At 37.1% G+C, this 27,158-nt stretch overlaps 1 protein-coding gene across 1 annotated transcript in view; it reads left to right on the forward strand.

Moving 5' to 3' along the window:
- The window catches only part of ADGRB3 (adhesion G protein-coupled receptor B3), a 707,437-nt gene that overhangs the window by 649,514 nt on the left and 30,765 nt on the right, over positions 1–27,158 (forward strand). The window contains exons 25-29 of the mRNA XM_045867061.3: positions 4,404–4,502; positions 4,831–5,002; positions 15,472–15,567; positions 17,250–17,289; positions 22,442–23,085. Coding sequence (XP_045723017.2) covers positions 4,404–4,502; positions 4,831–5,002; positions 15,472–15,567; positions 17,250–17,289; positions 22,442–23,085 — 1,051 coding nt within the window. The remainder of the gene's footprint in view (positions 1–4,403; positions 4,503–4,830; positions 5,003–15,471; positions 15,568–17,249; positions 17,290–22,441; positions 23,086–27,158) is intronic.

Consider the following 27,158-nt stretch of genomic DNA (forward strand, 5'->3'; position numbering starts at 1 on the left):
CACTGAGCTTTCTATACCATTTGAACTTGAAGCTTTCACATTCTTATTCTTGTTAGTCTGCCGTGTATGGTTGGAATTGGAACAACAGCTTCAGTATTTCTGTCCAGATTAATCATGTAAGAATAAATCCATCATACTGAATACGGGGTATAGAACCTCGGTTCTGCCACTAGTGACATAAACTCATGTGTCTGTGTGTATACACGCACGCACACGTACACACACATACACACACACATCTTTTTTTAATTGGAGGGGTGGAGGTTTATTGGTTAGGATAAAGCCTTGAAGTAAAAAATATTTTTGAACAAAGCCATACTCAATATCTAGCTCTGCAATTTACTGGCTATGTGTGTCTTTGGGCATGTTAGGTAGTTATTCTGGAGTTCAGTCCTCTCACCTGTAAAATGGGGATAATGATTTTTGCCTCATAATAGAGTGTATGAAATACAATGTGTACAGAGGATTCATTAGAATAGCAAAGAGCAAACACTCATTCAACAAATGGTGGCTATTGTTAGGATGCATTAAATGAGAAAATAGATTGTTTTCAAATGACCCTGACTTCTATCAGTCAAGCATCTGTGATTCTGCCATTCATGACATTAAGGTCAAAAAAAAAAAAAAGAGAGAGAGATGGGATCATCAGAATGAGTATAATGCTAAGGATGTATTAAATTTACAGTCAGTATTTTTTTCTCATTTAATCATTTTAAATGTAAAGATCTGGTTTGATTTACATAGCTCTTTGTAAAAGATAACATACGTTTAAGAGAATGACAAAATTGTCATATTCTGAATTTAGAAATTATCCACTTTAATCTACATATTAATTTTAAAATATCTATTTATGAAAATGTTATTAGAAGTTACATCTGTTTTACTGGCAAAATTGAATCTGTGTTTTTCTAGTTCAGAGGCCTCCATTGGAGAAATAGAAATGTTTTTAATATGTGTTATAAAAGCAGAATGCTGGTTACTGTTCAAAGTGGAAAAGAATTATCAACAAGTTAATGATTCTAGATTTTAAGAACTTTTTTCTATAATATAAAATGCAGTTTTTGCCTAAGTGTGTATAGATTGAAATTTGCTATTTCCAAGTGTGATTGAAGGAAATTTTGTAGAAGTATCTGAAGCTAATTTTAGTTTGCAGAGAATCAGTGAGAACAGTCATAAAGATTTCAGTGAACAACAAATAGTTAGAATTAACTAAAGAAGCACTGAGCAAGAAGCTAATTAACAATTGATGTTCCTAGTTATAAATATTGACCATTTCACATTGGAAATATGTAGATATCAAGTGTTTTTTGAAATATTGTTTATTATTTAGAACCAGTATGTTCCTATTCCCATTTTATTGTTCCTGTTTCCTCCTTTTTATAATTATTAGAAACTGCCAAGCAATAGTTTATGTTCAATAAATATTTATAAAAGAATGAGTAAATGAATATTTAAGAAATACACAATAGCTTGACAAGTTTTTAATACCCAAATTATATTAAGTTTTTCTAATACATGACATATATTTACCAAAGAGGAATTGATTGCCATTAATATATCTTATGCAAAATAATTGGAAAGAATGAAAAGATAAAATGGCATGTTTATTCAAATATGAATATTTTCCTTGTTAACATATATCTCAAGCAGGATATTTCATTTTTTTTTCTCTTTTTTTACAATGGAACTTTCTTATCTACTATTTTAAATTGCTTTATCTCATCTACCTGAAGTTAAGGAAACTACCAGGGTCTTATACAAATATCGTGAGATTTTTTCCAAAGGGAAAGGGAGTATTTTCTTTTCAGGGGATTTTACATAGTATCAATAATGAACCAATCAGATAATTTTTTTTTTTTTCCTAAGCAAAAGAAAAAGAAAATTGGGAAGGGAAGCTTGTAGACTCCAAGACCCTGCAGGAGTAGACAGAATACCCTGGTGCCCTGGTAGATATGGTAACATTTGAACTTACGGGAAATTCAATTTTTTTTAACTTAGCACTTTTTACTTTATATAATTTCCCCTGTAACAAAGAACTAAATTTTATTTCCCATTGCAGCAACCCTGTTTAGCATTTAGACTGTGTGTTCTTCATACTATATTAATTTCTGTAGCATTCATACAAAATAGGGGAGAATATCCTATCTCCCTGGGTAACCTATCTTTCCTCTACTCCATATGCATCTAATAATAGAATTCCAAAGGTGTCCAACTAGTTAACATCAAGCATAGTTTTCAACAGTTAGTTCTGACTAAGGGAAGTATGTATAGGCCTTTCAGTCAATCACAAATCAATCTCAAAGAGAAAGAAGCATTTCAAATACTGGCTTAATATTTATTTTCAGGAAAGCCCATACCTAGATCAAATTCATTTTTCTTAGGGCTAAAATACTTGTTTATATTGTGTACTAAACTAAAATTAATTTTTAGTCATCTTTGGCTTTTCAATCTTGTTTTAGAGCCTAGAGACATTGTCCTTAAATTAAGAAAGATAGCCACATTTGTGTTCAAAGCGCAAATACCAAATAGCGTATCTTCTCTGATAAAGGAAACAATAGATCAGTCATGCCTTTTTAATATTAATCTGATGGAGCTTAATAAAATTGAAGATACTCAAATATGTAGTTAGGGCAGTTGTGTGCATTCCTGCTTTTCCTCAGAATAATCTCTGGGGCTTTAAAAAACACAGATGCCCGGGGCAGCTAGGTGGCTCAGTCAGTTAAGCACCCGATTCTTGGTTTCAGCCCAGGTCATGATCTCAGGGTCTAAAGATTGAGCCCCACTGTGGGCTCCAGTGGAGTCTGCTTGAGATTGTCTTACCCTCCCCTCCCCCTTTGTCCCTACCCCCCCTTCCAAATAAATAAATAAATATCTTTAAAAAAGGGGGGGGGGCAGATGCCTAAGCCCCACTGAATTGGACTCTTTGGGGTTGGGTATATGTATCTGATACACAGCCACTGTGGAGAACACTGCTGTAAATAGGCACTCCTTTGAGAGTAGTTTCAGACACACTGGCATGTCCATTGAGGCACTCATGATCCAACTGGATAGACCGTTGCTTACTTGTTATTGTGAAAAGTTTGGTCTCATGTGCTAGGACACAGGTCCTGGGTTGAATCAGTAAAACGAATGATTTAGTATCATGTTTCCCACCCCCACATCGAACTCTAAAAGCTTTGATTTTTCTCCTGGGGTCTACTGGTCAATCAATCTACTTAACAGCTTTCAGATTTATTATTTCATCCAAGCACTATTCACAAATGAGTGCACTTCTTTAGAAGAAACCAGACGTTCTGAATTATGATCATCTTGTGATTTTTCTCTGTCCTGCCACTTTTATTACATTACCTGTCCACTAAATATTATTTTGAAAAAGCCTATTGGGAAAACATATATTTTAGACATTAGCACCACAAGAGAATGGACAAGAGAAGTATACCACAGAAAATTATTTCAAGATGTTTTGAACTTTGATTCAAGTAATTTCTTTTTGGTTTTTCATGAGAGCATTATGTTCTAATAAACCAGTCATTTTCAAGGGACTCTTTTCTAATGTAAAGGGTGTACAAAGTTTTTCTGTGTAGCATGACTTTGCTTCTGTGATATAGTAGGTTAAATCTGAGTTACTTGAATCTAAATTTACCTGCAAAATCCTCCAGACTAGAATAGACCATGTAAATGCTGTTGAACTGGAGTTTATGAAAAAATGTTCAGAAAGAATATTTTGAACTTAATGTTAAATGTGTTTTATTAAAGCCTTAAGCTATCACCCCTTTTATTATAAACTAATATTTCATCAAATTTCATCAGCCCCTATATTCAGATCATCCTAAAATGTGGATAATACATTGATGCTGTGAGAAATTTCAAAATATGAATCTGTTGAGATAAAGGCTACATCTCCCACAAATGATTAAACACCTAAAATATATATCTTCTTATACTGGACTTCTGATATACATGTTTACATTTCAGAAGGTTTTAACTAATACCACGTGCCTTCTGCAAATGACAATGAAAATCTTTGAAGCCAGGAGTCCTGATGTGTTTGATAACCAGGGGTCTGAATAAAGGGTTTTCACTGTATGTCTACACAAGCACATGCTTATGTTTGACTCAGTGTACTGGATAATTTTGAACTGTAGACACCGGGCCATTTATGCTGTAATTGATGGGAATATGCTTTTGCATGCAACAAAGGCCCATCGTATTAAAAGGTAAATGTTACAAAAATAATGTGTAGTGTAATTGCATCTTTGAGACAACCTGGAGCATTCATCTTTGGTAAATAAACTTTTCTGCATGAAATCGTATTTAAAAGCTAACTTGCAGCAGCAACGTGGTTTTTTTTTGGTGACAATTCAATATTTTGTTCTTTTTGTGGGTGTTCTGTTTGTTTGCAGTCAGATGAGTGAGCCTCATAGCGGTTTGACGCTCAAATGTGCCAAGTGTGGAGTAGTTTCGACAACAGCTTTGTCAGCCACCACCGCCAGTAACGCCATGTTAGTCCCAATCATTTACATCTTCTCGTGACAAATCTTTTACAGTGCATGTGAGAAAATGCTATTGTGGAAAAAAAAACCAAAAAACCATGTTTGCTCCTATTGGAGCTAAGAGCATACTTAACTATCTATAATTGGCAACTGCCTTTATAACTAGTGTGGGATTGGCTATAAGAAAATAAATAAAACTATCCAGTGTTATCTGCTTTATGGTTTCCAAGTGAACGGTCTTGGTGCCACATCCGAGAACGCTTTGTTGAACGGGGGCTTAGTTGTTGCCTGGGGCATGACGTGCGGCTCCGTCACAGTGCGCTCTCTCTCCCAACAGGGCGTCTCTTTGGAGTTCCTGCGTGGTGTTGCCCCTTCTGGCTCTGACGTGGATGTCTGCAGTTCTAGCCATGACAGACAAACGCTCCATATTGTTCCAAATACTTTTTGCCGTGTTTGATTCATTGCAAGGTTTTGTGATAGTCATGGTCCACTGCATTCTTCGGAGAGAGGTAAGAAAGAGAATTCCTCTGGCAGAGAGGGATGATGGTTAGATGCGTATTTTCCTTGTTAACAAATAGGATCTTTTATTTTAATATCTTCAGATTAAAATGGTCTCCTCTAAAGACAATCATTGGAAAGTCAAAGCTAAAGGGGAAGCTTTAAGGCAAAGTTCAAGAGGGCTCTTTGGATCCTGAAGGTGACAGTTAAAACAGATGGGACTGTGTAAGAGAAGATGCTTCCCGGCGGGGGGGTGGGGGGGGTGGGGGGCTGCAGGGGGTGGGTCCCAGGCACCAGGGAGAGTAGAGTCAAGAGAGGTCATAGGTGGAGAGAAGTCTGTTAGAGACACTGGTGGATAAGGGTGCGGGGTGGCATCTTTTTTAAGAGGCATAGTTCATAAACATAATACAATGATATCTCTTAAACCCATTCCCAAATTCCTGCTTCTGCACACAACATATCCCGATTCCTTCATACTTAACTAATTTCATTTTAGATAGAAAATGTTGAAGATTGCTCAATGGTTCTTGTGTCTCTATACTAAATTAAGGTTGCTAAAGGTGAATGATTTTGAGATGGATGTTTATACTTAGAAAAAAAAAAATGTACACAATGGAACACGAAAGGCAGTAATTGTCTCCAGGAACTATAGATCTATAATCACAGCATTTCTCCAGGTCGTGGTTGAGGTTTATTGTCAGCAGTGAGGAAAACAAGTCCTCCTTCATGAGCTGAGACACTAACCTGCGCCAAATCCACTGAGCAGTGATAGACGTCAGACGTAAGTTGTTTAGCAAGAAAATACTGTTTTCCAAGCAGTGCAAAAATTATGCTGAGTGCTTGCAAGCACTGACATAGTGTTTATAAAGTTTATGAGTCCTTTTCATGTTTGCTCTGGGGACAGTGGCGACTAAAACACAATGACACAGTGCCATGCTAGTAATTTTGAAGAAATAGTCTACACTGTCATTTCGCATTATCCAGCTTGTTTGAGAACTTTATCATGATGTGCACATTGCAGAAAGACTCATGGGCATCTGACTGCACACCACACAGTTTTTACAGTGATACGTGAAGGTAACCAAAGGTTTTTACCTGATTTACCAGATAGGAAGAACAATATTTCTGAGCTACTTCAGTAAGGTACAGATGTCAGCAATAAACCCACATGTGTATTCTAAGAACATTATATGATGAAAAGAAGAGTGACTTCACATTGCAAAGGAGACAATATTTCATCATCTAAAAATCTCATTCAGCTTATAGTTGCCAAGCCTTTTAATTCCCTCATCACAAATATCTACTTAAAATATCAGCATTAAAAATCTTGCAAGTATTTAATTCTTTGTAGACCAAAATTAGGTAAAAGTTAAAGGGAAATTGAATAATTTAGGGCTACGTTATTCTCTAGCTATAGCTATCTTGTGGTGGTCTGCATTATCTAACAAAATTGTTCTAAGCAAATAGACACATGATGCATTTTTGATTGACAATTAAGGATGAACAGTTGCAGGTTTTAAGCAAGATACATAATATATTTATGCAATTTTCAGAAGATATCAACAGTGTAGGTGTTAAAGAGGAGAAAAGTATCCTATCTCTAAATAAGCCTCTCTTTTTCTTCAGAAATAAGCTTTGGAGATAGCCCTAGGCTATGTTAAAAATATTCAGGTTTTAAAGTAACAGATATTTTGGTGGCTTATTATCAAATTTTTGTTGCTTACATGAAGAAAATATTTGGCACAAAAATTTATTTCCATCAGAACTTTTCCATACTTGCTAATTGGACTGGTAACTGTCAAAAACATGATTTAAGGGTAATTAAATCATATAATAAATGCTTCTGCTAAAATATCTGTAAGTATATGTTTTCTGTTTTAATAGGGAGTAAAAATATGAATATTGGCCCTGTTACTCATTTTCAATGATTAGTTCAAATTGAATACTTTTATGGCTGATAAATTAATAGCAGAGTGTCATCACTCTCATTCCAAAACTGAAATGAAAAACCACATATCCATTATTTTTGCATTGACCTTAATACACTGCTGTAAGTACACAGAGCAGATGTCAGTTACAGGGCAAGTCTCTTTCAGCATTTCTCAAAGGAAGTTTTTACTGAAAGACCAAGAGAACCTTGTTTAAAAGGCTTTTGCAAATCTCAAGGACCACATCATAAGAAGGCCTCACCGGGTTCAGAAGAACTCTTTTTGACCTTCTAACTGCATATCGCCTAACACACCAGCAATAGGTCTATTTCATATTACCTGTGATCACACTGTGCTAACATTAACCACAGTCCAAGAGAGTAGGAACATCTTCCCATATCCTCAGTGTCTCCTGTGAACAGACGTTCCATAAAAATACACCAAAGCAAATGGTCTAGATAGCTACCTATAAAATACTGGGTAATTACTCCTATCAAACTACCTGATAATCCCATAGGAGATTTTAGGAATACAGTTTTACCTCTACTGCTTTTTTCACTTTAAAATATTTTTCACAATAACCCAAGATGATTTGTATGGATTTTTCTTTATTAAAAATGTATAAGCAGCGTAAGAAATATTTCCTTCGATTTAGAGAGAGACTGGATACAAATATACATATTTTTATTTCTGTGTATTTTTGACACGCAGTAACATAATTTGGTCATTTGTAGTCTTTAATGATTTTTCCAATATGAATTCAAAAGCCTTTTCCTATATTTACTTTTGCAATCTTACTGTGAAGGAGGTAGGTGTACACAGGGGAGGAATATAGCCTTGCAGTTAAAGAAGGAGAAAAGAAATAGTATAACTGGCATTTTAAATGTGATGTGTATGGGGCTTGATTTATTCTAAATGTGCTTTTGCTTTTAGTGGATCCAATTTTAAAACCAAATCATTTCAAGTCAGAAGGGAAGGGAGAAATGATCACTTTGGTTCTGCCAACTCAATTATATTCCACATTAAAAAAAAAAAAAAGCAAATTGATTATTTGCATAACAATTCGTTGTGACCTCCAGATTGATATCTCAATATTTAAATTTCATAAAATTTGTATTCTTGAAAATATAGTTTCATCTTCTGGAGCAATTCTGTCTGTTGAATTGCTTTAGTAGATGCCTCTGACAAAAGAGAAAACAAAAAGAGGGAATAAGAAGAAAAAAAATTAAACCAAATGATTTATCACACATTAATTTCAGCAACAAAACAAAGATCTTGGAAGCTAATATGTGTAATACCTAATAAGACAAAAATCTAATAAAATAAATATAGATGCTTCCTTCATTTATTCATCATTCCTTGATTAGAATTCATTTGCATTAAGCACATAACGACATCTACTATTTACTATTCTCCACATTGCTATGGAAATTCAAACTACACAAGTTACAAAACCTTTGAAATAGTTACTGTTGCTAGGAAACCGCTTTCTTGGTGCCTGCACATTCTTCTCATCTCTCCTGTCTCTGGCTGTGCCTGGCTCTAAGACAATCTTACAGCTTAATGTCAGAGGGAGAAAATAACAAGATTGTGATACAAAATAAGCTACAATAAAACCCTTTCACTAAATGGAAGGAAAGAGGCAAGTGCTTAAATAGATGACTTTGTTGTGTCAGTATGTGGGGGTCCTGCGGCTGCTTTGTAGGGGCAGGAAGAAGGGCCAAGCTCCCCTTTTCTCTTTCCCCAGCACAGGCAGGAGGTCTAGGCTGCACCAGATGAGGTCCCAGACTCCTCATCCAAACCCAGGAAGCAATTTTGTAACAAAGCGCTTGAAATAAACATAAACAGTTTTCTCTTTCTTTCATTCTTTCCCTCCTTCTCTCTTCCTCTCATTCCCCTCTGCCTTTTTTTTTCTTACAGTTTCCAATTTGGTCTTATTTCCGTAAAGAATACAGACAAACAAAATGATTTACAAGCACATGACTGTGAATATATAAAACAGACAAGCATCCTTACGGATCTCATCTAAAACCAATATTCTCATTAAAAAAATAAATGAAGCCAATAGCGGTGAAATAACTAGAGAGCAATTTGAAAAGAGGTCATACTGCATATAATATAGTTCAGATGGAGAGTTGCATGAATCTCCAAGCCTGACTATTTACAGGGAAATTAGGTATGACTCATTATTACGGAAGCGCTTAAGGAAGCACTTATCTGTGCGCTCCCTTAATGAGGGAGGGCAAGAGTTTCAGTTAGTCTTTGGAAATGAGGGAGTGGGTGATAGGAGACTTCAGAATGCAATGGGTCCTGAGCGGAGAAACGGGGTCAGAGGATTAAGGAAGTGGAAGTTTTGAATAAGGGAAGATGGAGAGAGATTACTAGGCATGTGGTGTCCATGGAATGGAGCCTATGGTGGATATAGAGTAGTCTTCTCTGGGACCATCCGGGGTACATGGAGGCATAAAGCAAGTGATGTGATCCTAGACACTAGAGTGGTTTCCAAAAAAAAAAAAGATTATAACTGTAACCCCAAGAGAAAGACAGTACTGACAGCATTTGAGTGCATAGCATTGATTAAGTGGTGTTTTTAAAGCATTCTCATTGGGGTGTTCAGTGGTCATGGTAAGAGGCCACTGTATGTCATGTCGTGAAGAAGTTCAATAGATTTCATAGAGTTAGTGAATGGTCCAGGGTAGGAGGGTCAGGGTACCGCTGATTCTGAGATTCTCAGCTTGCTCAGAAGGACAAAGATTTAAGGGAGAAGGGAGTGGGTTGCTAAGAGCCTTCTCTTTGTCAGGCCAAATTGAAGGTTCAAGAAGAAATACATTTAAAGATCATTTTGTGTGTTGTGTTTGTTTTCTGGGAATGGGAGAATGGCTGAAGGTACTGCAATGAAGCTGGATTTGATCAGAACAGAGAATGGAAAAGCACAAAGACTGCCTTTAAATAGGAACATGGATGTGACATAAGCAAGGATCGTATGCTTCTCTTCCTATATACTTATTCCTAGAAATCACCAACCTCCCTTATTCCATTTTTTATAAATTGTACCTCTCCCTCCAGATTAGGCTTTCCTGACCTGAGCACAATTACAATTATATTATGAATATTTTCATCAGCCTTAATCAGCATCTGTGAACAAACTGAGACAGAGTTCATGGCAGAGATTGGCAAACTCAATCCAACCATGGCTTGCTTTACCTAAAATTCTTCTGAGTATCTGGTCAAAAGGATAGGCAAATCCCACTTCCCACTCCTTCCGGTTCCCTGGGATCCCACCTTGCAACATTGTTACACTGGTGGCAGAAAGTTGAATATGTCTAGAATAGAGGTTTAAAATAAATATAAGAATAGAGGTCATGAGTTAGGTTTTTATTTCTTGCCTTGAAGTGGATGGCTTGAGGCTAAAATGAAGTATCTTCTGTGAAGGCCTAAGTGGGGGTGTCTGACCTAGAACTTCCCTTCCTCCTTTTCTCATTTGCATGCTAAAGAAATGGTATTACATTTTTTCAGATCATATATGTGAAATGTCCTCTAGGGAAGCTTACTGTTACCCCCCCAAACTGATACAAAGCAAGGTAGAAAGCTACAACAATTTTGAGAGTGATAGGTTCTTTAGATGTTAAAAGATTCCAGTAGAAAGTCATTAGGACTGAAATGTAGGAATAAAGTCCATATTTTTCCTTCCATGTCAAGCAAAGGACAAACCATTTTTATTTCCTTTGCTATCAGAGAAGTCATGTAATACTTTCGTAATGTGAAGTCATTCATGTTATTTATGTCCATTGGCATAACACACATGAAACTGAGAATAATCTTACTGGTTCATTTAATGATTAAATTATATGGAATTTAATATGATTAAAAAGAGCTGAGTCATTTATTTAATATGAATCGATAGAAACAATAGTAGACATTAGATCCAGGACAAAAAAGAGAATGCATAAGAAATTCCCTTCCCCCCCACCAAGCTAACAATCTCAAATAATTATAAGAATGCAACTTAATTTCTTTGCTTGTCTTCACATGATCCTCTGGAATAGAAAATCAAGAATAACTGCAGGTAGAACTGTCGTCTTTAAAGGTAAAGATTTGGGGTCTTAGCTGCTTGGTAGCTAAATACAGAGCCCATTTCCAGCAGTGCCGCTCTTGCCCGTGAGGTTTCTCTCCATTGCAGAGCTGCCAAACATTGCTCAGTGCTCTTCCCCAGCAATCTCTAAATCTGGCCCCAGCTATCACAGTGACACTGTGAGCTGCCTTCAGAGTGAGGACCAGCCGAGAAGCTCTGGGCTTGCTGCTCCTGAGAGGAACCAGATCCCTCTCCTGTGGGGGGAGACTGAAGGAAGACACACCCCTGCAAACTTGTTTGAATTCATTCCTCACCCAGGAAACCATCCACAATAAAAGGGTGTATGGCTTTGCAGGGGTTTTTTAGAGCAGCCCCCAGCAGGAACTAGACAGGATAACTTTGGTGGTGCCCCTGATGGATACTTTGAGAAGACAGCCTTGATAGGTTATTCTTTTTACCTCACCTTATTTTTGAAGATGTCTCTTGACATTCTTTTTTTCATTTCACAAAAGGACATCAGATTTCCTTAAAGTGCCCTAAATATTCCAAGGCTGTTTACATACCTGTTCTTTGCTACTCCCCCAGTACTTTTTAACCCTCTGTCAATTAAGGTTAAAGACCTATTGGGAGAGTATTTTAAAAAGAGGACGTTTTGGAGGCTAGATTTTAATTGTGCCGTAATATGTCAAACATTTAATTATTCAAGACAAGTTTAAAAATTGTATTCTACTGGTCTTGCGTAAGTTTTAAAAAATGATAATATTGCAAGAACTTGGAGTTATATAAATTTTTTTTTAATTAAATTGTTACCTAAAATGAGTGGCTTATTCCCCACAAGTAGTAAGTCGGGTGAAGGAGTTTAAATGATAAATATATGGACCTTCTAACAATTGTTTTTCTTCAGTCTTAACCACAAGGCAAGAAATACCAAAACTATTACTGTCCTGCGCTATAAATATGACAGTTGGCACAGAAGATTTTAATATCGGGATGGAATAGCCAAATATAGATCTGTCTTTGTTTTTTTATGCTTTCTTCTTGTCTAGATTAAGGTCCTTGTAGACTTGCTTTTTAAAAAATTCCAGTTGTTCTCCATTAGTACAATCTCCATGAGTACAATTGATTCACCAAAGATAAGTCTTTTTGTTTACTTGATAGAAAATTCAATTAATTTTCAAAATGTTTCCAAATAGCTACAGATATATTTTCCAGGTACTGTCTCTCCTGAAACTCTTTTTTCTGTGATGAGGAATATGCATTATGAAATCTAGCCTAATCATTCCTGCCTGACAGTGTTGGACAAATATTTAAGGCTAACTCATCTAGATTGCCTGAATGCATTTTTAAGATTTGTAAAAATCAAACAGAGCATTTGGAATCAAGCAGAATTTCTCCTGCAAAGCTTTCTGAATTAGAAGTAACAGAAGCACTGAAAGTGTCAGAGAATCTAGCACTTAAATTATGGCATTTATATGACCATTAAAATGACTTTGAATTTACTGGAGAATTTTTATGCTTTTCTGTTTTATGTTTCTTCCAAATAGCATTGACTATGGACAAAGCTGATTGACAAAGCATTGACTGATTCTCCAGGGTAGAAATGCCCTTAATCCATTGTCATGTTTGAGAATTTGGTAATTTAAAGGATTGATTTTGTGTGTGTATGTTATAAAAAAAGAGATTTCTTTTATATCTCCTTCAAGTGATCAGATAGTGGATTTTGAAGAGCAACTTAGCAGAAGTTGCTTTTCCATATTTCATTTCCACATATCATTCATTCCATATTTCATTCATTCATATTTCATTCCATATTTCATTGTCAGACAAAAATATTTTTGACAGCTAGACTCTGAAGGTCTGAAAATAGAGTGGTTAGCGTGGACCAGTTAAATTAATGTTTGGTATTACCAAGTGCCACTTTCATGTGTTATATATGCTAGTATTTAGAAATAGATTTGAGGGCGCCTGGGTGGCTCAGTTGGTTAAGCGACTGCCTTCGGCTCAGGTCATGATCTTGGGAGTCCCTGGATCGAGTCCCGCATCAGGCTCCCTGCTTGTCAGGGAGTCTGCTTCTCCCTCTGTCCCTTCCCCCTCTCGTGTGCTTTCTCTCTCTCTCATTCTCTCTCTCAAATAAATAAATAAAATCTTTTTAAAAAAAAAAGGAAATAGATTTGAAAAAAAATTTCTTGTGACAAGCTCCTGGAAAGCCATATTTCTAACACATGATTTATCTACCTTTATAAATTGTACTACTTGAACAGTTGCTCTGGGGCACAAACAGAAAATTAGCACATACCTATTTTTCTGAGGTTGGTTCTTTGGATTTTTTTTTTCTTTGTCCTGAAAACAGATATTGTTTTTCCCCAGTGCAAATTTCTATGTAGTAAACAGTGATCATCTGGCAAACACTAGACTCATTACCAATTTTTGATTATTATTGTGTCACTCTATGACTTAAAGCTATTACTTCTTTTTTTTTTTTTTTAAAGATTTTATTTATTTATTTGACAGAGAGAGACACAGCGAGAGAGGGAACACAAGCAGGGGGTAGTGAGAGAGGGAGAAGCAGGCTTCCCGCCGAGCAGGGAGCCCGATGTGGGGCTCGATCCCAGGACCCTGGGATCATGACCCGAGCCAAAGCAGACGCTTAAAGACTGAGCCACCCAGGTGCCCCTGCAGTTGTTTTTTTTTTTAAAGATTTACTTGACAGAGACACAGCGAGAGAGAGAGAGAGGGAACACAAGCAGGGGGAGTGGGAGAGGGAGAAGCAGGTTCCCCACTGAGCAGGGAGCCCGATGAGGGGCTTGATCCCAGGACCCTGGATCATGACCCAAGCCGAAGGCAGTCGCTTAACCAACTGAGCCACCCAGGCGCCCGAAGCTATTACTTCTTAACCTAAAAAGGAGGATCCTGAAAGCATTTGCATTTAAAGATTCTAACATTTCCCATGTCCTGTCTCCTTCAAGGGAGAAGCTGGGTGATTTAGTTCTAAATATGTATCCAGTTCTTCGGGAAAAGATGATGAGACTAGATTTCCCTTCGCCTGTATTTGTACTGAGGTGTTTGAAGGAGGAAAGAAGAAATCACCTTGCTCATTGATAGCAGACAACTCCTCACTCTTTTTTCCCCAGTAAATCTCAGATTTAGATATATTAGAATTAGAGGATAGAAAAGAAGTCAGAGAGCACTGAGTCCATTCCCCACTCCCTAAATTCACAGCCATAGTGGCTGCGTCACCAGGATTCTAACCTGAGGTGGAGAAAAGGAAGTAGACAAAGGTCTCCTTATTGTACTGGTTGGCCAGGACTCTGTGGCGGTAACTAAACCCTTGGTCACTTTCCAAATCTCGCAGTGATGACTTAGGATATGGGTGAGAGGAGCAGAAAACAACAGGCTCCGTTTTCTTCCGGCCAATACGTATACTATACACATTTCACAGCAGAACAGTGACAGGATATTTCATGTGAGTGCTTTTCAGAAGTAAAGATCATTCATTACGTGTTTACTTTGGTCCTCTGTGTGATGGCGCTTTGGTAAAATAGGGGATATGCAACATCATCTCTGCTTGGTTTTTTAATCCAATAAAACAGATTATAATAAACTAGACGGAGAATATCAATCCTGTGAAGTCAAAAACAACAAAATACGAAAATGACCTTGCCATTGACTGGATAAGAAGCTACTTGTATTAATGTCTATCAATAGCTTGTTAGGAGCCTAATGAGCCACAGGAAGTGGGAAGGACATGTTAATGGGAAGGCATCATGTGAGCAGAATAACTATCAATTGATTTATGTGTTTGTTATTCATCGATTCATGTTTACTCGTTTAATAAAGGATTTAATGTTCTTCAAATTTCCTTGTGATATATGTTTCTTTACTCAGAATCCAATTGTAAATGTGTATTAAGGAAATCTGGCTTTGCAAAGTGATCTTTTTTCTTCTTCTTCTTCTTTTAAGACAACCAGAAAGAGTTGTTTTTGTTACCTTTTTTGTTTCATTGTGTTTTGTTTTTACACCAAGGCACATGGTACTTGAACGGAGACAAGAAATAGTTGTTCCTAAATGATCCCAAATCAATTCCAGTCAAAAGATCATTGAGTAATCTCATTTTTGCAATGTTTAAAGCTATTATGAAGATTATGCCATATCAAATAGGAAATCCCTCTTGAAAGACATGCACATTGGTTAGAACAGTGAAAAATAAATCTGCCCTCTGGCAAGAATTACTGGTTTTTCAGCCAGACGCAGCCCTGGTGAAAACTGAGGAGTTTCCAGCACTTCCCCCAATAGATTATGGCAAGTGATAGATGTCCTTGGCATAAAGTCCAGGGATACTGGTATATGTATTAAGAAGTAAGCAAAATGGGTATTAGATATAAAACAATGATAGTTATCATTTCTCAGTTGATTGCCAATATAGAGAGTATCTGGTCATTACCAAGAGAGAAGAAAATTAATGGGTTTCTCCCCCCTACAGGTTCAGGATGCATTTAGATGCCGATTGAGAAACTGTCAGGATCCGATCAATGCTGATTCTTCAAGTTCTTTTCCTAATGGGCATGCTCAAATAATGGTGAGCTTTTATTTTCCTTCTGACTCTTGATTAAGTAATGATTTGTGATGGGAGTAAACAAAATATTCTCACTACTAAAATAGTATCCAAGTCCCATTTTGAGTGACTTTGGCTTTAGTTCATTAACAGATTTAGAACTACCAGATAACCATTCTGTTTGAATTGTTTGGGAATCCCAGATCTGTTATGGGCCCTCTGGTGTGTTGAGTGTGGGGTTTCTACGCAACACCAGAGTATTTTCATCCCTGCACAGAATGAGGGATAACAATTTGTCCACAGGAACCTGTTTGTTTACAGACCAGAACACTATGGACCTGTTCTTCTGGTCTTAAAGCATGGTTCTCAGCCTTATCTGTGCATTAGAATCCACACTCCAGGCCAGTGAAATCGGAAAGTCTGGGGTGGGACCCCAGGTATTGGTGGTTCCAATATGCAGCCTAAGATTAGAACCACTGCCCTAAGGCAGAAGGGCATGGTCACAATTCCAATGAAAACTCAGTCATTGTACATGAGCTCTGACTGGTGAGATTAAGTGGTCCTTTAGGCATAAGCACTTCGGTGTCTTTTAGAAATGAGATAAGATTTAAACTGATTCATTGAAAACAGGACTTAAATAGAGATTGCTTTTACCATATACTCAATTTATTATGAATGTTTTTGGATTAGACAACATAAAATAGTCAAAACGATATACTAATAACTAAGACTTAAGAAGGAATTATCAATTCTGTATTAAAACAAACAGATGAGGGGTGCCTGGGTGGCTCCGTCGTTAGGCATCTGCCTTCGGCTCAGGTCGTGGTCCCGGGGTCCTGGGATTGAGCCCCGCATTGGGCTCCCTGCTCAGTGGGAAGCCTGCTTCTCCCTCTCCCATTCCCCCTGCTTGTGTTCCCTCTCTCGCTGTGTCTCTATCAGGTAAATAAATCTTTAAAAAAAATTTAAAAAAAAAAACCAGATGAATACTGAAATTTCTAATTTAAAACATTAGAATAAATTTTAAAAATTCTAAATAATATCATCCAGTATATGACTGGAAGAACTTGATTAAGATGGGCTAATTTAATTTTTCCACTTAAAAAAATTAACTGATCTGTTTAAAAGTATGGGGATGAAAGTGAACTCTAGCAGGTTGTAGACTAGATTAGTATTGTTTAATCTTCGATTATAATTCCTAGATCTAAAAGGCTTTTGTCAGTTTGAATGAAAATGGATCATTTGAAGAGCCTGGTCTGACTGTTAAGGGTTTGACAAACCTGTATTATAAAATACTACATTATACTATCTTATAAACAATATATTCAAAGTGAATAAAAATACAAATAACAGAGACATTTAAGTATGTTCATAATAATGCACATTCTTTTTTAGTGTGGTTTAAGGAATTGCCTTGAAACTCTATTCTTTTATATATGGTGTCAGTCTCCTGACTGAAGATGACAGTGGGTATTGTATTGCTTTATTAAAATTGTATGCCACTTTTCCACTGCTTTAATTCAACATTTGGTCTCTAAGAAATAGGCTTGAAAATAATTTGATTACTCCTCAAGAAACTTCTTTTGCACAAAACAATAATCTAGTACTGCCTAGTCAGATATCTGTAAACTTTAGTTAATCTAGTTAGTAAAAGTCACTCGAGGTCTTCATTAAATGATGATTCTGTACCTTATTATTTGTTGTTACAGACAGACTTTGAAAAGGATGTAGACATTGCTTGTCGATCAGGTAAGAATATATGGATTTTGAAAATATCATTAGGGGGCGCCTGGGTGGCTCAGTTGGTTAAGCGACTGCCTTCGGCTCAGGTCATGATCCTGGAGTCCAGGGATCGAGTCCCGCATCGGGCTCCCTGCTCGGCAGGGAGTCTGCTTCTCCCTCTGACCCTCCCCCCTCTCATGTGCTCTCTGTCTCTCTCATTCTCTCTGTCTCAGGTAAATAAATAAAAATCTTAAAAAAAAAAAAAAAAGAAAATATCATTAGGGAAGTGAAATCACTTTTATGATTTTGATTTTAATGAAAATGCCACAGCTTACACATCACATATGCATGTGGATGAATAAATAGAATATTTCAAAGGGAAGCACTGTAATAGCAAAATGTGGTGGAGGGGGAGGGCGGGGGGTGAAGGGAGAATGAGGATTGACAGAGAAACTAAGAATGGTTAATAAGAAGCACAGTGACAACAGGAAAGCATGGACTATGAGATCTAAGACTTCCATTCCACTGCTTCCTGGTTGTCAGGTCTAAGGCCAGTTTGGCCTCTTTGTGCCTCACTTCCATCATTTGTGGAATATGGGTTGTTGCAAGGATGAAACACAGTGTGTATCATAGTTGCTGCCGTTGCTACGTGCTTAGTGGGGCCCAGAAGAAACCGTTCGGTGCTCTCTGCATTAGAGAGCTAGGGTCCCACAGACGGTGTCCCCAGTGGGTATCCTCAGCCTGGGGCTGAACTCTCACCAGGAGTAGATGACTCGGGAGTTTCAAAGGAAACTACATGTTTCATTTTTTGGATAATTCCAGTTGTTGCAAATGTTTCTTTATATTGGGGATATATAATATACCTTATTTTACCTTATATTCATTGACTTTAGTGCTGCCTTCTAAAATAAGAGTGGCTGTCTACTTCATCTAAATATCCAGATGTTTGGAAGCAAATCCTATTTAGTCCAGTCCAAGCCCTTTTTCTCCAGGCTAAACTAACCATGGTTCCTCATTCATTCCTCATAACATCCTCCCCGGCAGGCACAGTGCCCACATAGCCTCCAGTCTGTCAAGAGTTTTTAAATTATGGTGCCCGAACGTACACACTTATTCAGCATTTCTCACAGTCAGCACTTTACTTATATTAATGTTATCTACATTTGCATTTCATTTCATAGCAACTGGTACATTACTACTAACGGTCAACTTGTTGTCATCTAAAATCCCTAAGACCTCTTGTAGTAGTTGTCAGGACTTTACCAGTAGAGGATTTGGTAAAGGCTCTAGGTTTTTTCCTTGAAGAAAAATCTGGCCTTGCATTTATCTCTCTTTGTGATTTTGCTAGTTTCAGGTTAGCCTTCTATCCATTTGAAATTTTTTGGCCATTGAAAGATTGATGAGAATACCTTCTAAATATTTATTCAAACTGTCAGTCAAGGAATTGGATGGGAAGAGAATGAGGATAGAACCCTGCTGTGTTCAGTAGGACACCTCCCACCCACCCCACATGGACTCCCTTTAAGTATATATACTTTTCAGAATCAACTCATGACCATTAAACATCTTTGCAGGTTGTGAGATTACAGAGTTGTCATAATCACAAGAATATGAGAGACTAAGTTCATATTCTCATTTCTGAATTCAGTGAAAATACTCATAGCAGAGCAGTAGAATAATTATCATAACTTGGCAACCCACCCACAGTGGGCCTGGGGTAGGGGATTAGGAATCACTCTTTCTTGTTTAATATCTAACAAAATATTGCTAAGAAACAGCCTCAGTAGTGTTTGGTTTCCAAAGTCTACCATTTCTGTTTTTGGACAACTGATCAAACATTTTCCCTTGCTCTATCTGCTTTCCATAATTTCTCAAAGATCACTAGCCATGGTGCCAGGTTCTACATCTGTGTTCCAAGATGGATGTGATCTGTCTGGGGTCCAGAAGCCTGAGTTTCTTTAAAATAACTAGGCATTCATTTAATTCCTATTTTCCTACATTTAGTTTCCTTTCAGCCTTTTTTGGCGTACTCTTTACAGTTATTGTTGAAAGAGGAACAAAGTAGTTTTTTCCAGAGCAGCAAGGAACTTGTTCGAAGTGCAAACTTTCAGGCCCTACCCCAGATCTACTGTGGGGTGGGGTACAGTTACCAGTGTTCTCACAAGCTGTCTAGGTACTCTGATGCATGCTGATGTTGGAGAACCACCGTATTAGATTATCCTACCCAAGCCATGGTCTCATCCATCAGTACTCATCCTGCTCCCTTGTTAAATTACCCCCTTTCCCCAGACTTTGTTGCATTCTGGGATTTAGTATTCCTAATACAGGCCAGAACCGTTATTTTGTTGGAAAATATTTTTGTAATTTTTTTCATTTTTTGTCTGTGCCCTTTTTAACTGAGCTCATCAGGAACTTGCCTTGAGTTTTTCCTAGAGGTATCTGTCCAGTTCAGTTTTAAAGTTTCAATTCATGGGCTCCGAGTAATCTTTCTCTAAGTTTTGTTGAAATTCACTTTCCCAAAGGGTGGAATATATACCCGATTATGCAAAATATTTAGGTGCTTTTTGTTTTGCTGTGTTGTGTTTGTGTTTTGCCTTTTACAACTTAATTTCTCGTAAAAGCCCCATCACTTCAACATCATGTTTGTGCTGTGTAGGTGGTATGCATGTGTTTACGTTTCCATTCAAAATTTGGATATCCATTTTAAGCAAGTCTGAGAGGCAAAAATATCTCTCATATGGAGGAGACACTACTTCATAAGAAGAACTGTCTTTCCCCAAATAGTTAAGATACACAATTTTTCAGTAAAGACAGCTGTGTCATGTCGTAAAAATATGGTAACTATAACTACAAATCATATTAACTGATACAAAACTAAATGTATCTTGCACAAGTACAGATTATAAAATCAATATTCAGTACCAAAATTTCCTTTATGTTTTCTAATATATTCATAAAAGTATAAAATTATATATGTCCTTAATGTAATATGACTGTTCCCATAACTTGCCTTTAAATTGTACGGCTATAAATTTTGGATTAGTTTTTGCATGCAGTTAAAGATTGAAACTGTTCTTCCCTGAATTTGGAGATTTTTTAAAGTATTTTATTTAAAATGTTATCAAGTCTATTAATTTAACATACTTTGCCCCTTAATGTTTTTACGTAAATTTTTCCTGGCAACCACAATTCATTACTGATCTGAGGTTGGGAAATAAGTTTTTAAAACTGAATTAGCCCATTTTTATATAATAAATACAAAAACTTACAACCAAATTGTGGATTAATAAAAAAAAATGTAGATATAGGTTTAACATGATTTTTAGTGTCTCAAATAAAGAGACCTAATACAATAATTAAATACCGCATCTCTAAAGATAAAAGATATTACATGAATGATGCATATTTTTTTTTTTGAATGATGCATGTTTTGAAATAATTTTTAAGGCTTCTCTTCTTTGTAGTCAGGGAAGACATAATCTTCTGGTTTTTAACCTCTGCTTTAAGGAGTAATCATTATGATGCTCTTTGAAAATTGGTTAAAAATGGGTGAAGTTCGGGGCGCCTGGGTGGCTCAGTCGTTAAGCGTCTGCCTTCGGCTCAGGTCATGATCCCAGGGTCCTGGGATCGAGCCCCACGTCGGGCTCCCTGCTCCACGGAGAGCCTGCTTCTCCCTCTCCCACTCCCCCTGCTTGTGTTCCCTCTCTCGCTGTGTCTCTCTCTGTCAAATAAATAAAATATTAAAAAAAAAAAAAGATTTAAAAATGGGTGAAGTTCAATATATCTGACACTTTCCTGAGGAAACAATGAATCAAATATTTTATAGTCGTCTCTGCCTAATGAAATTTTCGGCGACAACTGCTCTGCTTCGTGGGTAGAGCAGCATCAGGTGGGCACGGCACGTTGAACCAACTTACACAGAGTGCTCTTCTGTGTGTTTTCAATACCAAACTTACCAAGAATATTTTTTCAGAATTTCATTCTTTCCTACCTCAAAACTGACATCTTTTTACAACTAAGCATGCCTCAAGTCATTCTGCTACTATTACCCATAAGATACGACTTTCTTCTTACATAGAGACAGAAGAAAAATGCTAGAATACATTTTAATTAAAAATTCTGAATTCTTGGGTGCCTGAGTGGCTCAGTTGGTTAAGCGACTGCCTTCGGCTCAGGTCATGATCCTGGAGTCCCGGGATCGAGTCCTGCATCGGGCTCCCTGCTCGGCAGGGGGTCTGCTTCTCCCTCTGCCCTCTTCCCTCTCGTGCTCTCTGTCTCTCATTCTCTCTCTCTCAAATAAATGAATAAAATCTTTAAAAAAAAAAATTCTGAATTCTTTTGTTGGTTTGTTTTTGTTTGGTTTATGTTTTCATTTTCCCCCCTCTCTTACTACAAGTCCTCATGAATTTTTAATTTTTCTAAGTCATTATTTTTCAGGCTTAAAATTAAACTGAGTTTTCAGAGGCTCATATGGTTTTTTTCCTGCTTCAAGTCAGTGGCAACTTTAACACCACCCCCCCCACCCCACCCCGCCTCAGGGGCATTCGAGCATATGGATTGATCTTGTAAAAAAATTCTTCTTTACCCCACATGGAACTGAAGATGATAAATACTTTTGAACCCTGTATGTACCTTGACCATATGGACTTCATAGATAAATGTTCATTAATTTTCAACATGCATAATTTTGAAGGAATTTCTAATGCAGTACGATGAAATTCTCCTTGATTACCTCTTTCAAGAAGTATTTTAATGAAGAGAACTTGTAGAATTCTTTAGGGGAAAAGCCTTTGAGAAAAAGTCAAATTCATGTGAATATATCCATGATTTCATAAAACTCTTTGCAACAAACTGATGGAGAAACTTCTCTGGTATCTGCCTTTCCCTGAAAAGCTATGCAGAGTTGTTTAAGAATAAGGTATGGAGATTTTTGAAAGTTCATTAATCAACTTTCAGATGTGTTTTAGCTATGGACTACCTGAGATCTATGAAAGCATATCAGAATCAATAAAGAGTGATTGAGTAATCTGGACCATCTACAAACAATAGATATATAATTTTTTAAATATTATTTTTTTAATTTGATTAAGGAATTTGTTTCATAGAGAGCAGAATACAGTAATGAAAAAATAAAAATGCATTAACTTTCTTTTGTGAATTTTTCTATCCTAATTTACAGTTCTTCATAAGGATATCGGTCCTTGCCGAGCAGCAACAATAACAGGAACGCTCTCTAGGATTTCTCTAAATGATGACGAAGAAGAAAAGGGAACAAACCCTGAAGGGCTAAGCTATTCCACACTCCCTGGAAACGTCATTTCCAAAGTCATTATCCAGCAACCTACGGGTATGCACATGCCCATGAGTATGAATGAGCTGGGCAATCAGTGTTTGAAAAAAGAGAACAGTGAATTGCGAAGAACTGTGTACTTATGTACAGATGACAATTTGAGAGGAGCTGATATGGACATGGTCCATCCTCAAGAAAGAATGATGGAAAGTGACTATATCGTGATGCCCAGAAGTTCTGTAAATACCCAGCCATCAATGAAAGAAGAAAGCAAAATGAATATTGGTATGGAAACCTTGCCACATGAAAGGTTATTGCACTACAAAGTGAATCCCGAATTCAACATGAATCCCCCTGTAATGGACCAGTTTAGTATGAACTTAGATCAACACCTTGCACCCCAGGAACATATGCAGAATTTGCCCTTTGAGCCTCGCACAGCTGTGAAGAATTTCATGGCCTCTGAGTTGGATGATAATGCAGGACTATCAAGGAGTGAAACTGGGTCAACGATATCAATGAGTTCATTAGAGGTAAGCAATAGAATAAACCTTTCCTTGATATTTGAGATATTTGATATTTGAGAAATTGATTCATACGACACTGGATTGAAGGAGAAGACTCACATTACCTTTTGCAGTTATGTATCATACACAAATTTTTGGCACGTTGGTATTAAGATTCTAGACATACTTTTTTTTTTTCCCAGTAGTACATCAGAATGCTCTTTCTCAAGACCATGTTTTGAAAAGGGAGTCCTCTATATTTAAAAGGATATCAATCGTAGTTCTTTCATAATGGGAATCAAGTACAGTACTCATAAAGGAAAAAATAGAAGATCCTCTTGATGTTTCTCAGGTTACCAGAGATCCTTTTGGTGGTCAAAGTAGTTCCTGGATGGCATTACAAACTTAAACCAAAATCTGGATTTTCTGTGTGAGGGCATCCATTAAAAATACCAAAATTGGAATGTTTCTGTGGAGTCTTCCATTACACTGATTATAAACTCTATTTTTATGTTAGATCGATATCTTTCAGAGTAAGTGTTTTGCTGTCAGCTCTTGTAGAATGATGACCACTAAAATTTTTTGTCTTAAATTGTGAGCTCTCAGGAGGGATGCACATTAATCAGATTAAGAGTCAAGACTCCGAGGTCTGACCACATGGCTTTTCTATAAAAACAAATTCCCCTCAGCTTCTTTTCTACTTATAAAATGAAATACAGAGTAGTCAACTGTTATCAATATCATTCATATTATAATTAATCAAGTAAGACCTAAGGAATGTGTCTTTTTTTTTTATCAACATACATCATGTTACTGTTTTGTCTGTGACTTTTATATCTAGTACCTTGAAATTTTGCTATAAACCTACTGCTGATATATTATGTATGTTTAGTATACAGTGCAATCCATGCACTCTTTTGCATGTATGGCCAGTTGTTTTAATATGATAGGTCATTTCATAAGACACTACTTAGAGAAAGACACTATAACTGGTTGCTTACCCTTTCCATCAGAAATATTGCTGATCATCTTACGTTCTTGTGTTCAAAAGTGCACAGAAGCAGTTGTCCCTCCTTTCTCCCCACAAAGCCATTCCTTCTACTAGGTTAACAGGAAAAGAGATCCTGTAAGGCCAGAGCAACTTGATGAGTGGTGTGATTTTGAGATTTTTCCCAACTGGATCAAGGAGCTTCTAGATGGGAAAAGTGGTGATGTGGATGGGATCTAGAATAAATCCCCAGGTTCTAGATCAGTCTTAACAGAGTAGGTTTTCTGAGAAGAATCATCCCTCAGAACCAAAAGCATAGGGGCAGTGAGGCCAAGTTACCTGTAGGGGCAGGAGCTCCCACTACCACTGGACAAGTGTGTTCTGTCCTTCTGAATTAGCAGACAAGCTACTATTTCTCTGTTTCTAACTTGTGAATCCCAGAGACTAGCAGGTCACCTTTGTATGACCACATAAGCACAAGCTACATAATATTTATGCAAAATCACAAAAGTTTCAAAAGGATTTTCAGTGAGTGTGCGTATAATAATGTAACATCCTAAGTAATCATAATTCTGATGTACTACTTGAAAATCATAATGACCATATGAGTCCTCTCTATAGAACAGCTCTTTAAAATGTGCTAAAGGGGCTGGAATGGAATTGCATTAAAATATCTTGCTTTATTATAAAAATGCTTTACATCTAAAAGCCTAAAAACCTCTCGGGGGTTTGATATTATACAGGTTGTGTGTGCTTGAACAATAGACTAAATTTCCAAGTGTTGCTCTGTTCAGTTTGTAATTTTTCCAAATCTCCATATCCTTATTATTAAGTATAAGCATCATATATAACTGTGATTCAGCCAAAAGATCTGCATTTAAATGACTTAGAGATCACAAGGCTTACATCTTGAAAGGAAAAGAAAATTCAGGATTCAGAATGAAAATTCAGTTCCTCGTTTTCATTCTTTAAAAGAATTTAATAGTAATTGCTTATGGTGACCATTTTAGGAGACAGCTGAAAGAGAATATATAGATGTGGGAATGAATAATAAAAATTATCATTTATATAGCATCTTTCATTAGCAGATCCTCAAATCACCTTAAAAACATGAGTTAATTAATCTTCACAACACCTCTGTGCAATGGATAAGTTGTTATAATCCTTGAAGTAAAGTCATTTATTCAAGGTTACAGAGCAAGTACATAGCACATCTAGGAAAAGAATCTTTCTGTCCTGATCAATTTTATGCTGTCTAAAAGAGACCGTAATGTGTCTGGACATTAGCAGGAGAACAATTTTAAAGTTCGTTTTAACCCTTGACAGACATATGGTCTTACTGTGAATAAAGACAGGACAAGGATAAAGTATAGGTATACACAGCTAACAGATTTTGGACATAGGTCTGTGACTAATGAAGATAAAGTCAGTGGTACGGCTTTCCTTATGAGCAGAGTGATGCATTGTCAAGTTGAGTTATCAGCTCTGCTAGACTGTATCTGCAGGGCCAACCAGTGAGGAAGATGATATCCTGACATTAGAGGAAAAAACCAAAAGATGACTGGAGTATCTACATAATGAAGGGATCAACGGTAGCCAGGAGGTGCCCGGAGTCTTTTAGAAGACAATGTAAAGACGCAAGTGGGTGAATATGTGGATGACATGAGGCCCAAGCCACAGAACGGTTTGAGTTGTCTCCCCCTCTGAGCAAGAAGGAAGATCACAGCCACAGGAACACCCAGCCCTGCAAACTGCAGCAGCAGAGGACGGCCAGGTGCATCAGGATCCTTTCAAGAATAATGTTCTTGATGTTCATGTGAATTCAGGAAGTTTCCTCCAGAGGAGTGGGTATTCACAAATTGCCAAGTGGGGTTGGGGGGAGAAAGAGAAGAAGATAAAAGCTACCAGTTGTAGCACAGAATGTGGTTTGCATAAGGAAAAGAGAAGGCAAGGAGAAACAAGATTTAAGGGAAAGAAAACAAAAGCCAGAGTGGGTGAGTGTGTAGAATTATTTATTCAAATAAGCAGGAGGCAATAAAGAAGGAGGGAGGCTCCCCAGCCCTGAAATGCAGTGCCATTAGAAAAGGCTCTAGCCGGGCGCCTGGGTGGCTCAGTTGGTTAAGCGACTGCCTTCAGCTCGGGTCATGATCCTGGAGTCCCGAGATCGAGTCCCGCATCGGGCTCCCTGCTCGGCAGGGAGTCTGCTTCTCCCTCTGACCCTCCCCCCTCTCATGTGCTCTCTCTCTCTCATTTTCTCTGTCTCAAATAAATAAATAAAATCTTTAAAAAAAAAAAAAAGAAAAGGCTCTAGCCTTCAGAGGAGTTTGTTTAGCTACCCCCCCAATTAATTATTGAGTATAAAAAGGTTTGATGAATGCATGAAGTTTCTTGGCATAAAAGCTTATCCAGATTTTTCTCCCTGCCCAATATTACCTTCCTTTTTTTTTTTTTTTTTAAGTAATGTGTTATCTTCCATCTGTATCCATTCGCAGGATGGGCTTGATGAGCAATTCCGAAATTGTAGTTTCTGAAAGATTTAGTTTCCACAACTATGGGATAATTGGAATTTTAATATGATAGAAATCCTCACAATGGCTCCAGCCCTCAATGTCCTCTAAATGCTTTAAGGTTAAGAAGAATAAAACTGTCAGGGGTGTCTGGGTGGCTCAGTCAGTTAATCATCTGACTCTTGATTTTGGCCCAGGTTATAAGATTGGGCTCCGCGCTCAGCAGGGTGTCTGCTTGAGATTCTCTCTCCCTCTCCTTCTGTCCCCCACTAAAATAAATAAATAAATGTTTTTAAAACAATTAAAAAAAAAAGAAAAACTGTCATCAGCACTTAAGTCATTCATCTTCAATTAATGAAAAAAAAAGTGTTGATATTTGGTATGTATAAAAAGCAAGTAACCACTAGGTGCTGTGGAGCAGGTGGGGAAAATATTAAGGTATCATAGTCCTTAAGCCATTTTGAGGACTATGAAACATAGTTTAAATTTTGGATTGTGGTCCTATTTATTTTTTTAAAAATTCTAGCTATATCATTGTAAGATAGGTCAGTATTTGCTTTGAATCTTTGGAACACTGGTATTTATTCCACAGCCTGTAGCTTGTT

Source organism: Mirounga angustirostris, unplaced genomic scaffold (genome assembly GCF_029215605.1).
Source record: "Mirounga angustirostris isolate CCGP_5_RB_7025 unplaced genomic scaffold, mMirAng1.0.hap1 SCAF_8, whole genome shotgun sequence".
NCBI lineage: Eukaryota > Metazoa > Chordata > Mammalia > Carnivora > Phocidae > Mirounga > Mirounga angustirostris.